A 14487-nucleotide genomic window follows, 5' to 3' on the forward strand; every position below is an offset into this window, starting at 1 on the left:
AACAAGATTCCTTAATCTTCAAACATATCAGGATTTTTATTTTAAAAATTAGGAAATGAACAAGTATGGTGGTCCAATATAAAGCCTATCAAGCCACAACTCTACTTTCTGACAAATTAAAGGAGTATTAAGAGTAATCTGAGGTCCTTCATGTTAAGAGTAATCCAAGTCTTGCGTGTGAGTTTTGTCAAAGAGGTGAGAACGGTTATCGTACGTATTTCCCATGTCATAACTTAAAAAGCGTTTCATAACTGTCACAACAATGTAATGCCATTGATAGCTAAAACGCTCTCATCCACCAGAACATCAAAAATAAGAAGAATGAGTAATCAACTTTCTCGTGGAACTATGGTGAAAAAGTCATTAAATTTCCTACTGTGAGAAAATTAGATCCGTAGCTGAAACTGTAATTTAATATTCTTCACAGAAAAAAAATAATAAAGACGTGTGCTGTCTAGAGTGCAACAACAGAGTGATCAGTGATTTGTCAATAATAGAGGCTTCCTTAAGTCTTCAACTAGTGCTAGTAATCATGTCGCAACAAAGTTGATCACAACCCCTCTTAGCCCCACAAGGGGAAAAATAATCAGGGCAAAAATGAAAAGGATAAAATGCAACTTTGAGTCTTGGAACATCCAAACTAATCGCATGCCACTTTTTTCTCAGTTTTGCTCTTTCTCTTCCCTCTCCATCTTATCCACCTACGTCAAATAACGTAACTTGGATATCCTTTTCATTCTTCAAGCTTCAACTATGAAGGGAATGGATCTTTTCTGTTCTTCACATGCCTCCACAGCAGTAATTTCCAGTATGGATCACAGGTTTCAAGTTCGCCGAAGCCCCAAATCAAACGTTCATGACAGAAGGAAAAGCCAACCACGTGTCCCTTGTTCGTCACACTTCCCTATTAATCCAAAGCCTTACTACGACATGCAGCACAAGAAGAAGACTACTTCTTCTTCAGATAAGCTAAACGACGATGTTCGCAGAAAAAGCTGCGATGAAGTTAGCGACCTGTATGATAACCACCCTGCTGCGTATTCCTCGTCCAGGAGATATTTTCTCAGGGACGACGTCCCGTTCATTGATTGGGTGTCACAGTCTGATCAAATCGCAGCTACAGCCAAGAACGAAGATAATTCCCCTGCTCCTTCCAAGGACCAGGTAATATTTTCTTATATTAATCATCATTATTTAATATATTAATTTCTCGTTTTCTGATTTGATTTTTCTAACTTCTTTCGATTCTTGTGAAGTTGTCATTTTGCTGCTTGTTGTTAACAACGATCTAGTCGACAATTACTGTAATGTTTGAACTATTGCATAGGTTGTTGTCTTGAGGGTGTCACTGCACTGCAAGGGCTGTGAAGGAAAAGTGAGAAAACACATCTCAAAAATGAAAGGTGAGATCTAGTTCATTAATGCAACATGTTTATGGTTTTTGAGGTAACAGTAAAAATATGTAGATTTATTTTGGGGAAATTTATGTAGGAGTAACATCGTACAGCATAGATTTGGAGTCAAAGAAAGTGACGATCATCGGAGATGTGACACCATTGGGGGTGCTGGCGAGCGTGTCAAAGGTGAAGAAAGCACAGTTTTGGCCGTCTTCGTCGTTATCATCATCCTCTACGCCGTCGTTTCTATGGTCAACTATATCATCGAATTAGATATCTTATTTATGTTTATTGCTATCTTTTGATGTTTTTGGGGGTCTGAATAATTAATTACGAGTTTGACGAGTCATATAAGTCTTGTGCTTGTTTCATGTTTGTCTTGTAATCATGGGAAGTCGTCTCTGATTTAGATGCGTGGTAATGAAGCCTTGCTAATGGTGCATGTTGTGAAACAGAACCTGATTTCAGTTTATATCCATTCCCGGGTAGGCAATATTTTCACTGTTTCGCTGTTAATTCATGCTTAAATAAATGAATAAAGCCACTGCATCAAGGTGGTGGTGAATTGTCAAAAAAAGAAGAAGTGAAAAAAGGTCATGTTAATGAAATAGTAAAAGGAAGTTGATTAGCTTAATTGATGAAGAGGAGGAATATAATTAGGAGGTTGAGAGAGGAATGAAGAAGAATGGAAGGATCACATGGAAGTGGCAGTGGAAGAAGAATAAGTGGAGGAGACAGAATAATAAAGCATGCGAGACGGCAATAGTCGCAGAAGGCACTCAAACATCCAGTCTGGGATACACGTACTCACTCATTTGACCTTTTTCTCTTGTCTCTCTCCCCCCTCCAAAATCATTTCATTAGCGAATGATGAAACATGAAACGGTGGGGTAAATGCTATCGTTGTGAAGATCAAATTTTGCCGCCGCGGGGTTCCCTTGGGTCTCTCTTTTTCAACCCCCCGCCCAATTTACGAAACAAAAATAAATTTGGAATTTTACTTTACTTAGCTTAGTGTGTTTGGTAATTTTGATTTCTTTCACTAAACCTTGGGCGGCCGCAAAAACAAAATGCCTGGGGTAGGCATCTCGACCAACCTGTGTTAGGCATGATGTAATACAAGTTATGTGGGATATTATAATTTTGGTCTGACAAAACCAATTTAACCCTTTTTGTGAAGGACCACGCACGAACAGTATAATACTTTCGGTTCAAGCTGATAGCAACAGAAGGAGAAGTAGCACTGTAGCAGAATCCCAAGGAATACGCGAATGATGGTAAGCAAACAAATAACCGAGAGTGAAAGTTGAAAACGATGGGTTAAGAGAAAGGGCTTTGACTTGAAACAAATGTTAATCGGTTTCAAGTCCATGTATATGTGGTCTCAAGGACATGTGGTGGAGCGGAAACATGTTTTATGAATAGAAATCCGCACAGGATTAGAGCGAGGATGCTGAAATTGACGGTACTTAAGGCTTTTTGCTTGAAAACCAAGTCAACAGAAGCATGCATCCAAAAAGGGAAGGAGAAAGAAAAGCTAAAGGAAGAAACAGAGTTTATGCTTTCCAGGCATTGTCTTCAGTGATACAGAGGCTTTGGAGTAATGGAGTTTCATTAAGAAACACGCGTTTAAAGATCTGTGGGGTTTTCAATTCTCTCTCCTTCCTCACTCTTTTTTTACTCAAGTTTTTAATTATGAATAAATGTAAATCATTGAAAATCATGGGCCACTCTTCCAAGATGATTCGAAAATGCATGAGAGCACAAATAAAGGGAAACGGGGGGAAAAGGTAGACTTCATGGGTGAAAGATAACTTACTATTCATGGAATGTTGCAGCAACAGACGGTGCTCCACCTAAATCCACTATTCGGAAGATTTCCTGTTACCACATAGGAGCGCCAAATGTAAAAAAATATTGTGTGCGAATGTTGGAATCAGTTTTTCCTGCAATTTGTGACAACATTCATTTGTTTTAATTTGTTGGATAGTTTTGAAGGCAGTTCCAGGGCATGCATTGTTTTCCTTTTAGCAAAATTAGAAAAATCTGCACAAGGATCTTTAAATTTAAAAGAATCACTCATTTCAAAAGAGTACAAGCCCGTTAAAAAAAATTACACAGCTAACTAATTAGGAAATGAATATCAAATTCATGAATAATGATGAGCAATCTTGACTAATGCTCGAATCTGGAGTCCCGGGAAAAGTGACGAAGCCCAAATCCGCGTTGGATTTTAGTTTTGGGCTAACGGTGGTTGCGTTGATTGATATTTTCCTCACTTTTGGGTCTCTCGAATCTCGATGCAGTACACGCTTCCCGTAACAGAACATATAAAATAAAAAAAATCTACTTTTAATCGACTAGGCTCAGAGTCCCGAAAGGCCGAAACCCGTGTTCCAGCTGCAGAAAAAAAAAATAGAAAAAAAACAAAAATGAGATGAGAAAAACTTATGGATATTAAGAAAAATGGCAGCTAGCCAGCAACGGCTTGATCGAAGCGACAAAAGTTGGTATTCGAAGACTAAATTGATTAGTGAAAACGATAGAGCGCGTGAGATGAGATGAGATTTGAGATTCAGTTGCTCATATTTTAGATATATAGAGAAATAATAGTCATGATAAAGTAGAATTTCCTGGAAAATTCATCAAAAGCAGAAGACCAAATAGAAAAGAATACTGAGCTTCTAGAAAACGGAAAGATATATATTTATGTAAACCAAAGAGCCCTCGGTTTGTTGATGGGAGAACTATAATTCTATGCGCGTCCAGCTAAAGAGAGAATAGTGTGTGTTCCAAAATGGAAGAGCGGAATGAGAAAAATTCAACAATTGAAGCTGCACCCGACCATTCCGCACAGACCATAGGTATGTGAGGGTCATTTTCATTTTTCAACTATGGGAATGCTGGTTCTCGGATTCCTTTTAAATTACCTCAGAGAACAGAACATGCCTACTGTACATACATTTATTTAATTACGTGGTTCTGGAATTTAATGCGCACAGTAGGCCACACACAGTACCTGAGTGGTTGCCAGAGGTGTATCCACGGTTGAGGTTGTTTAGTGCTTTGGTTCCATCCAAGCCCCAGTTAATCTTAATTTGCCCTCTAGTCTAAACTGGTTAATCACATATCATAGCCACTTAACTACGTCCTTGCTTGCATGAGGATGTGCCTTCACCTTCTGACCTTTGATTTTGACCAAATGATGCTGGTTTCTCCCCAAATAAAAACATAATTAAAAAAACATCCATGTAACGAGCCTGTCTTTGGTGCCGCGCACCGTTTCTTCATTAAAAAATAAATTTGGGCAGTTGGTCCAGATTTTTTTAATTTATATTTACATCGATATTTTTATTTAGTATTTATTAAAAATGTATAAAATTTTTAATAAATATGTTAATTATTATTTTAGACAGCACATATTTAATCTAAATGATCCAATTTAATATTAAAATTTTTTTAATTTTTATTTTGAAAAATAAAATATTAAAAATAAAGATAGGCTTCTAATGGGTACTTCTTAAAAATATTTTTAAATCTACATTGTTTATAGTAAATTTGGATAGTCAATATTAAAAATTATCAAAATTTTGAATAATAAAATCGACCTTTTAAATTAAATATAGTCAAAATGATGAGGAATAGATTTATATAATTTTTTATAATTTTAATTTTACAAATATAAAATAAAAAATAAAAAAATAAAATTTTAATTTGCACAGTTCAAATCTTATTATCGAGCATCCAAGTTGAAGGCCAATGTGACCGGGAGTTGTCTCCCCATGCTCGAAAGCCGAGACCTGGATACTTCAGCAGATCGCGTGCGTGGCCATTTTCTGGAAAATTAATTATGTCTTCTAAAATAATGCCTGTCAAAGGAAACTTTTATTTAAAAAAAATTACATATTTTAATAGAATGTTATTTAAAGAATAAGCATAATCTCTCAAGAAAACTTAGAAATTACTGTTTACACTATGCATGGAAAAAATAGCTAATTATATATATGCTCTCATTAAAACTTTATTTTTCTAATAATAAAAAAATGAATTACAAAATAGAAAATCTAATGAATATATAGTAAAAAAATAGCCATTATTTATGATTTGATGTTACATGTCAAAGTTGGTGTTAGGCAATTCTTTATATTGGGCGGTTTGTGTATTATATAGGGTATAAAGAATAGTTTGCATTATTTACACTATTTCATTAATAATGCAGTTTATTATGAATATTATATTTATATGTGTAAATTTTAATATTTTTTTGAAAAATAATAGAAGTAAAATTTAAAAAATATATATCGTTTTTTTCCTTAAAAATAAAATAAAAACTTTTAAGATTTAAATTGACTAGACATGAAGTAAAAAATTTTAATAATAGAATATTAATTTTCCGATGAATCCGTCTTGTGGAATGCATTTCTGTATTGGAAACGCGTGATGAGCAGGATCCCAACTAGCTTAGTAGCTGCATTAAGCGTACTTTGCGTAGGCATCTAGCCTCGCGAAGAAAAGAACAAAAACATGCTCTAGAGTCAACATCTCGGATTTTCGGGTTTATAAATTCTCATCGTCTTTCCACATCCCTCCCAAATTCACCCACAAAACCAAGCAATTTATTCAGTAACATTCTCATTTGGAAGCAGAAGGAGCAGTTCAAGATCAGAGACTCGAACAAAATGCCCAGAAAAGGAATGAGAAGCGTCTTCTTCAAGCCATCACCCTCATCGCCACCCTCGTCTTCCTCATCTCTATGCACCTTTTCTGATTCGTTGATGGACGAGAATATTGACACTGCATGCTCTCTTATTACCAAATGGGATTCTGAAAGCTCCAATTCTCACGCCAGAATCACTTCTCTTTTCATCGCCAACCGCCGAGAAGCCAGGCAATACATCGACGCTGTAAAGGGCCTACAATCCGCTATGCAGTACCTCATCGCACAGGATTCCTCCTGCCAAAAGCTCGTGCAAGCTCAACTCCTCATGCAACTTGCCATGAAGAAGCTTGAGCTCGAGTTTCATCTTATATTAGAGGCAAACCGGAACCATTTGGATGCTGAATCCGTGTCGGGTCAGTCATCCACGTCTGATTCGAGGTCCAGCATTTCCGATTTTGACGAGGAAGAATTATCGTCGGACGATGATCGTGTTGCCGGTGATTACATCACGGAGACGGAGAGAGTATCAACGCTGGCAGTGGCAGATTTGAGAGCGATTGCGGATTGCATGATCTCGTCGGGATACGGTAAAGAATGCATCAATATTTACAAAATTATGAGGAAATCGATCGTGGATGAAGCATTGCGTCATCTAGGAGTGGAAAGTTTGAGTTTCTCTCAGATCAAGAAAATGGATTGGGAAGCGCTCGAGTTGAAGATTGTGAATTGGACGAACGCAATCCCAGTGGCCGTTGGAACTCTGTTTTACAGCGAGAGGATCCTCTGCCACCATGTCTTCCCGTGTTCAGAGAAAATCAAGGAGGCCTGCTTCGCTGATATTTCTCGAGACAGTGCCACGTGTCTGTTTGGATTTCCTGAACTCGTGGCCAAGTGCAGGAAAACCCCAGAGAAAATATTCAGGACTTTGGACTTGTACGAAGCAATCAGCGATCATTTGCCTCAAATTCAATCCATCTTTTCGTCCGAATCAACCTCCGTCGTCCGCTCACAGGCCATTACTTCAATAGCCATGCTTGGCCAATCCGTGCGCACCATGCTCTCCGACTTCGAAACTGCGATTCAGAAAGAATCCTCCAAGAAGCCGGTGCCAGGTGGTGGGGTCCATCCGCTCACGAGGTACGTCATGCACTACTTGACATTCCTCAACGACTACAGCCGTGTACTCGTCGATATAGTCGCCGATTGGCCGTTACTCTTGCAATCTCCGTTGCCGGAGTCATGTTTCCCGAATGCCAATCTTTCAGAAAGAGAGTCATCGGGAGTGACGGTACGAATAGCTTGGGTGATAGTTCTTCTCCTGAGCAAACTCAACGTTAAAGCAGAACATTACAGGGACGTTGCACTCTCGTACCTATTCCTCTCTAACAACCTCCAATACATCGTCGGGAAGGTTCGCACATCCAGTCTTAGAATTCTCCTCGGGAATGAGTGGTTGAAGGGTCACGAATCAAGGGTCAAAGCGTACGCGTCAAATTACGAGCGCATGGTTGGAGCAAGGTGTTGACGTCCCTGTCGGGAAATCCTGCTGTAGAGGTACCACCGGAGAAAGCGAGTATCTGGTTTAGGAGCTTCAACATCGCGTTTCATGTGGCGTACAGGAAACAGACGCCGTGGATGGTATCGGATCCAAAGCTACGAGACGAGATCATCGGTTCGATAGCGTCCAAGCTGATGCCACGGCAAAAGGAATTGTATGATTATACAGGTCGGGTCGAGTTGACGGAGGACAACGAATCGGTTCAAGTATTTTCGCCCGATGATTTGGAGAATTACTTGTCTGACATATTGCATGGGAAAGGAGATTCAGGCAGCGTTTCGTCGCGTTTCGACTTTAATAGTTCATGACGTCATAATAACCATCCACCTCGTGACGTGTAAGTAGAAAAGCGTGGAGGTCTCTCGTATAGTTGAGTCGTCTTGTATGCGCAGATGTACATTGGTCATTGGAGACTTTTGAGGGGAGTTTCGTTGCTATTTATTGCAGTCTATTTTATGTATTTTCCTATTTATATATAAAAATTAATCTATATTTATTTTTCTATTAGCCTTTATGTTCATTTGTAATGTAAGATTTGGATTTTTCCATACTTTCCTTCAATACATCTCTAAATACTAAATTCCATCTATTCATTTAATTATTTATTTGATTTGAAGATGTCATTATCGTCCATAATAAATAAATTATTTACTATTATTTCTTAAATGCTTTTAAAAATAAGTTTATAATGCTTATTTATGATAATCATGAAATGAATAGCATATTTATTTTAAAGAAAAATTATGATGAAGGACCTCAGGAGCATTTTATTTATAGAAAAGGATCAAATAATTATGAATTCACTTTGCAGGACCAAAAGACTAAAATGTAATTAAATTTTAGTGTGAAAAGATAAAACTAACCCTCACTTTTCATTTTAGATTAGGTTAACTTTTATGTGCTCTCAACTAGTCGGGAATGATTTGATTACAACCTGTACCTACTGCTTATCAAACAAATTGTGTGTGACTTCCTTAAGCTCTTGAGTCATGTTGGCCATGTCCTTAAGGCGCTATCACGTGGGGGTATTTAGCTTCCACTTACACGTGTCAAACTTAATAATCAACATTTTGAGTTTGGTAGTTAAAGTATCTCCAAACTTCTCTTTTAAGCCAGCCTACATAGCCTAGACTATGGAGTGCTTTTCTTTACCACATCGTGTATGCCTTTTGGTCTCTTTTATATTGAGCCAAGTTACCAACCTCAAACTCAACCATGATCATAATCAGTAGTTTGACAACATCCTACTCTTCCAAAATGTATGACATCTTGTGATGCCATGTGTCTTAGTTATTCCTGTTTTACTTATCACATTTGTTAAGTTTAGCGAACATTTTTTGTTACCATTCATAGTTTTGACATGAAATTATCCCATATTAATAGTATTATATATTAAACTAAGAACAAATCATTACAAGAAACATACAATATTTTGTATTTGTATTACTCTTTACTAGAATAATAATAATAATAATAATAATAATAATAATAATAATAATAATAATAATAATAATAATAATACTATTAGGTCAATGATTAACAGGCTATGTTTGTGTCTCCCATCACATTAATTTTAATAATATCACTATCATCTATCAAGAATTTAACAAATATTTCATAATCACAATATTGGCTCTTAAAAGACTCATCATTTAAGAACTCCTACTCAAACGAAACATTTAAAACAATAATAGCCAATCATTATGAAAATTAGCATGTTTTGTATTTATGAGGTAAAAAGTCTTCATGTAACATAACATAAAATATATAAAATCTAGAAATTCAAAAAACACATCATGTTTTTAGGACTTAAAACTAAAAAGACAATTCTTAATTATGTCTTTTTATTCTCTTGGCACTCTTAATCCCTTGATGGTGCTTTTCTATAGGAGATTTCTCGAGTAAAACTTGCTTCATTTCATAAGGCTTTTTTTTAAGTTGTTTGAAAATGCTTCCCACAACTAAGGCTTGTTCCTTTTTAGTTATGACTCTTGAATATTTTTTTATGATTAGGGAAATGTGATCTACATGCTCAACTCTTTTAGCATCTCTCTGAGCTAGATTTTTTATTATGAGGGTATAATGAATTATTCCATTATTTCATCCTCATCTTAAAGATCTTTAACACACTCTAATTTGCATTTGGGACCCAACATCATCCTCACTTCTTTAGGCCCTTTTAACACATCTTTAGGATCTTCAATAGGATCCTTTTTTAGCATTAGAATTCTCACTTTGAGGTTTATACTCCTCTTTCTCTTTAAAAGGTTATAGGTCAAAATCCTCATTTAAAAGCTCATAATATGGCTCATATAGATATTCAATGCTAACGGAATAATTCTCTAAGTTTTCAATACTGCTTGAAGCCTCTTGTTTCATAATTTTCTAAAAGAAAAATAAAAGATTTTTTATAAATTTTTAAAGTGTTAAAACTTATAAAATGAAGTGAAAAACTCAAAAACTAAATTCTAGATTTTCCTTAATATAGGCGAATAACATATCAAAATGAATATATTAAATTTAAAGATTTTTAAGATAAATCTCGTCTCAATTGGAGGTCTCACGCACCTTCATGTGCCCCAACAAGATTATTAGATAAAAAGTTTATGAAAATTGAAAAATCCAGGAACCCTCGCTCTCGATAGGGGCACATGTAAGACCTTATCGGCCTCCATTGATGACACCCTATCACTTCCTTATATTCCACATGCCTTCAACTTTCGAGTGGGGTCCGCCATGTGGCAACTAGGCCTTCTAGTGGGCCTACATACCACATGTTATTTTTAATAATATAATTTTTTTTAATTTCATTTGTTTAATATTATATTATTTTTTTGACTGGATCGGGTTTGGTCAAACCCTGATGCGAGGACCCTCTAACTCAGGTCTATTAACCCGATCTAAACCAATCAACTTTTTTTTTTGGAAAACTATTTTTTTACACTCAAATTCTACAGGCATAAGAGAAAAAAAACTTTTTTTATTAATAGGCTATTGGGTTCACTAGCCTAAAACCATTTTTTTAATCTGGGCTTATTAACCTATAACAGTGAATTTTTTTTATTAAGGATATGTCAAAACAACATGTTGTTTCTATCGTCTTCAAGCTTTAGTCAAGTCAGTTTGACCTGATTCCTCCAGTGAGTTAAGTCCATTAGACCTGAAACTTTAGAGGGTCATGTCTACTTTCTTCAACCATTGTTTATTGTGTTCTTGGTGTCATTTTTTTCTTTTTTCGAGCTCCACACATTTATATCATCCATTACCCAAAAAACACAGTATTTAAATACCTAACTTTTGGTTTTTGTTTTTGGTTCATAGTTTCGAAATCTTTTATCACACAAAAAGCATTTGGGGAATATGTATGGCCATATATAACTCATTTATATCAACTAAAAAGCATCTAAACATGTTCAAATGACAAGAGCATAGATGAAAAACAAATAAAGGCAAAAACGACATATGTAGAATATGAAAAAAATAGTATTTGATGGATTTTCAATGTTATAGATGTTAAGCAAATCATAATCTCAATCTTCAAGCATGAAAAATGCAGCCAATGAAACAGCACCACTCTAATACCAATGTTAGTTTAGTAAGAGGAAACATATGTGAGAAGGTGCACTAGATGAATTGTCTCTGTGCAAAACAAAGTCACAAACTCTGACTTGATTTATGTTACACATCAAATACATAGAAAGAAAGAGAGAAGTTTGTTAATACTAAAAAGAGAATGAACTAATGTATCCCATATAGCCTTTAACCCCTATGCATTCACACCACTCTTTAAGTGTATATGAGGAACATTTTTTATAATTATTCCCTCTAAAAGCTTAATGGGAATATTGCACATGAGGTCCTAAACTTTGTCACATATAAAGACTCACATTTTTTCCTTATTATGATAAATCCTCATAGGCTTATATTGGACTTGATCCACTAAGGGTAGATTACCTAATAGATGTAAGTAACTCAGCCTAATCTATTAAAAATGCCAATGTGTTTAGTTTCAAAAATAGAACATTCATGGGGAATATGATCTCCATTGAAAGAATGATGCTCTCAAGTTCTGTTGTGTATTCGTTTCGCTTCTCCTCCTCCTCCTCCTTCTTTTTGACTATAAATAATGCATTCAAAATAATATCAACTTACAATAAAAGAGTAAGGTTTACCTTGAACACTTTCATCATCCACCTCCTCTTGGGGAATAAGTGAGGGATAATCAAATATACATAAGCTAACATTTAAGCTTTAAGGTAGTTTGGCTAAATAGTTTACATATACATTTTAATCTCTATCAACATGATGAACATTCACATTCCATTTGTAACATCCTGATTTTTATATAATAAAGAAATTGTGGAATTTAGATTTTGAGGAAAAAAAATGATAATAATAGGAATTTATATTATTTGAGGTTATTTAGAAATAATATTATGATTAGGTATTTAATTATGAATTTAAAAATTTAAATTTAAAACCACATAAGCAATATTTAGTTAAGATATAATACATAAATAATTTTTTTTATGTGTGTGTTAAAAAAAAAGAGAAGGTAGAAGGAACAAAAAAAAGGGGGGTGGAAGGTTGTTGTTTCTAAGTCCCACATTGGTTAGATGAGGGAAGAGAAGATGTGCCTTCATGTATAAAAAGGAGGGGGTGTGTGCATTAGGAAGCATGAGAGGCTAAGATGTAATTTAGAGGAAATTGCAACTTTTGGCCCAAAGGTTTGAATAATTAAATTCAAACCTATAGTTTTTTTTAATATAATTTTGGGACTCACAATCTCATTTTTATATTATTTTTCTCTCTTCCTCTCACGTTGCTCGGCGTTTTCTCGCAAGGGGGGATTATTTTCTTTTTCTTCAGGTATGTTCTAACTTTCCTATTTAGATTAGCATTTAAAAATTTATTTAATTACAAAATTAATTTTATAGTTATTTTCTAAATAATATTAGCTTTCTAGTGATATGATTATTTTGTAGGATAGAGTAAATATTTTGATTAGAATTTTTCTATAGGATAGTTAATCTGATGATATGATGGATTAAAAATATAGGTTGAAACTCTTAGGGATATAATAAATATTATAGAATATTTTTTTGAGGTTGAAACTCATGTTTAAGAATTTTTGAGTTAGAATCTAGATCTATATGGTTGAATTTATGTGGAATCTGAGATGTAGGGATAAACCTATGATTATTAAATATTTATTTAAGTATGAATAGGTATTTTTGAGGTTATAGAAAGGTGATTTGAGGCTTTAGGATAATTTTAAAATTTAATTTATTTTTGGACGAATTTTTAGAATATAGAAGGATGAAATTGTGATACTAGAAGTGATTTGAGGATAAAAAAATAGTTTATTAGGGTACGAGAATTTTTTTAAAAAAATTGAGAAGTTAAATGAGGCATAAATCTTAAATTAGTGTTAATATGGATTATAGATCTAAGACTTTCTAACTATTTAAATTAGAGTTATTTATTTTAATGTAAAATTAATATATAGTATTGTGAAATAATTATGTAGATTATATTGACAAAGATAGTGGTGAAAGAGGAGTTGTGAAGGGGAACTTGTTATTCAAGACACAAGGTAACCATTATTAATGTGTTGTGATGAGTGTGTTTGTGAATGGTTATGTGTTGTTTTGTTGTTTGAAAAAATTATGAATTATTGAAAATAAATACTGTATATACTTGTTTGAAATTATTGCCAAGTGGGTTAAAAATTTATTTTTGTTTATCATGATGAGATATTATTGTTCAGATATATTCCTGTTTGGATATTTGAATGATGCATGACTTGTTAGGGTATTTTAATGTATGGTGTTAATGAGAATTTCTGTTCGGTTAATTATTACCACGTGGTAAGCCCTCATTGGACCCAATGAGTGGCGTGTCGCTTGGTCCAACTCACCTTTGGCCGGGTGATTTGGCGTCCGAGCATGGTGAAAGGAGGATATAAGGTGCAGTCATGCAATTAAATACTTGTTCGGTTTGTTTGAAAATATTGTTCGGTTAAATGTTTTGTGTGCCCACTTAGCAATCGCATGATTAGTTACATCCGCATGCATCATTACATATTAATTTTTGGTTACTGGGACTTTTAAGTCTCATTCCCCATGGTTAATATTTTTACAGGAGCGAATCCGGCCGAGAAAGCACCAAAGGTGTAATTATGGTGTATGAGACACCATCTTTTACGTTGCCTCTTATTTTGGATTATACAATGTATCTTGTGCCAACTTAGGACATATCTTGTCTATGGAGCATGTAAACTCTAATCCTTTTTATTAAATGCATTTATATGTCCAAGAGGATTATGTCTGTCCCTTTTGATTCATGACCTAATTTGAATAACATGCTATGAGGATCATGTCTGTCCCTCATGGTTCTAATTGCTTTTTGAGATATTTTAAGACCTGTGGTATATTGTCTTGGATGTATCATGGTAGAAATTTTTCTACCATGATAAGGGTTCAATGAAAAAAATAAAAAAATGAAAAAAAAATAATTTGTTGAATTAATAATTTGCGAAAAATCGGTTTGTAAATTTGAGGGTGTTACACCATTCTCTATGACGTATAAGATGAGCATCATTAATGATCTCTATAAAAAGATAAGACTCATCATAACCTTTGACAATCGGTATGATAGCTTTAACACAATCACAATAAACATCCACATTAGGCATACCACTATTCTAACTTATGGTAAGTCCTTAGATTATAACAAGAAGCTCCACAATCACAGGTGGTACATTAATAAGTTTACAACTAAAATAATGAATCCAAGCACCTTGCTTATCCTAAATGGAACCTTCACACCCTCTACTTCCATTACTCAGCACGAACTCATCAATTTCTAGC

At 34.7% G+C, this 14487-nt stretch overlaps 1 protein-coding gene, 1 long non-coding RNA gene and 1 pseudogene across 2 annotated transcripts; all 3 read left to right on the top strand.

Annotated features, from left to right (window-relative positions):
* Positions 1-656: 656 nt before the first annotated feature.
* Positions 657-1869, top strand: LOC129312397 (protein SODIUM POTASSIUM ROOT DEFECTIVE 3-like). The gene is made up of 3 exons (XM_054954978.1): positions 657-1164; positions 1328-1403; positions 1492-1869. The coding sequence occupies exons 1-3, from the start codon at positions 754-756 to the stop codon at positions 1668-1670; spliced, it is 666 nt and encodes a 221-aa protein (XP_054810953.1). The 5' UTR covers positions 657-753; the 3' UTR covers positions 1671-1869.
* A 4136-nt stretch (positions 1870-6005) lies between these two features.
* On the top strand, positions 6006-8122 carry LOC129314450 (exocyst complex component EXO70H1-like; annotated as a pseudogene).
* Positions 8123-12316: 4194 nt separating this feature from the next.
* Positions 12317-13949, top strand: LOC129312870 (uncharacterized). The gene is made up of 3 exons (XR_008593746.1): positions 12317-12484; positions 13146-13211; positions 13760-13949. It is a non-coding gene; the product is annotated as an uncharacterized LOC129312870 (long non-coding RNA).
* Positions 13950-14487: the final 538 nt, after the last annotated feature.

The sequence above is a fragment of the Prosopis cineraria genome, unplaced genomic scaffold (genome assembly GCF_029017545.1).
Source record: "Prosopis cineraria cultivar Desert tree isolate PC_DT_omini unplaced genomic scaffold, ASM2901754v1 PC6, whole genome shotgun sequence".
NCBI lineage: Eukaryota > Viridiplantae > Streptophyta > Magnoliopsida > Fabales > Fabaceae > Prosopis > Prosopis cineraria.

What these genes read in the sequence shown, in the direction of transcription:
- LOC129312397 (XM_054954978.1), top strand. Translation starts at nt 754, where the DNA reads ATGAAGGGAATGGATCTTTTCTGTTCTTCACATGCCTCCACAGCAGTA. An exon ending in CTGCTCCTTCCAAGGACCAG is followed by an intron (nt 1,165 to 1,327) that starts GTAATATTTTCT and finishes ACTATTGCATAG; the next exon opens with GTTGTTGTCTTGAGGGTGTC. An exon ending in ACACATCTCAAAAATGAAAG is followed by an intron (nt 1,404 to 1,491) that starts GTGAGATCTAGT and finishes AAATTTATGTAG; the next exon opens with GAGTAACATCGTACAGCATA.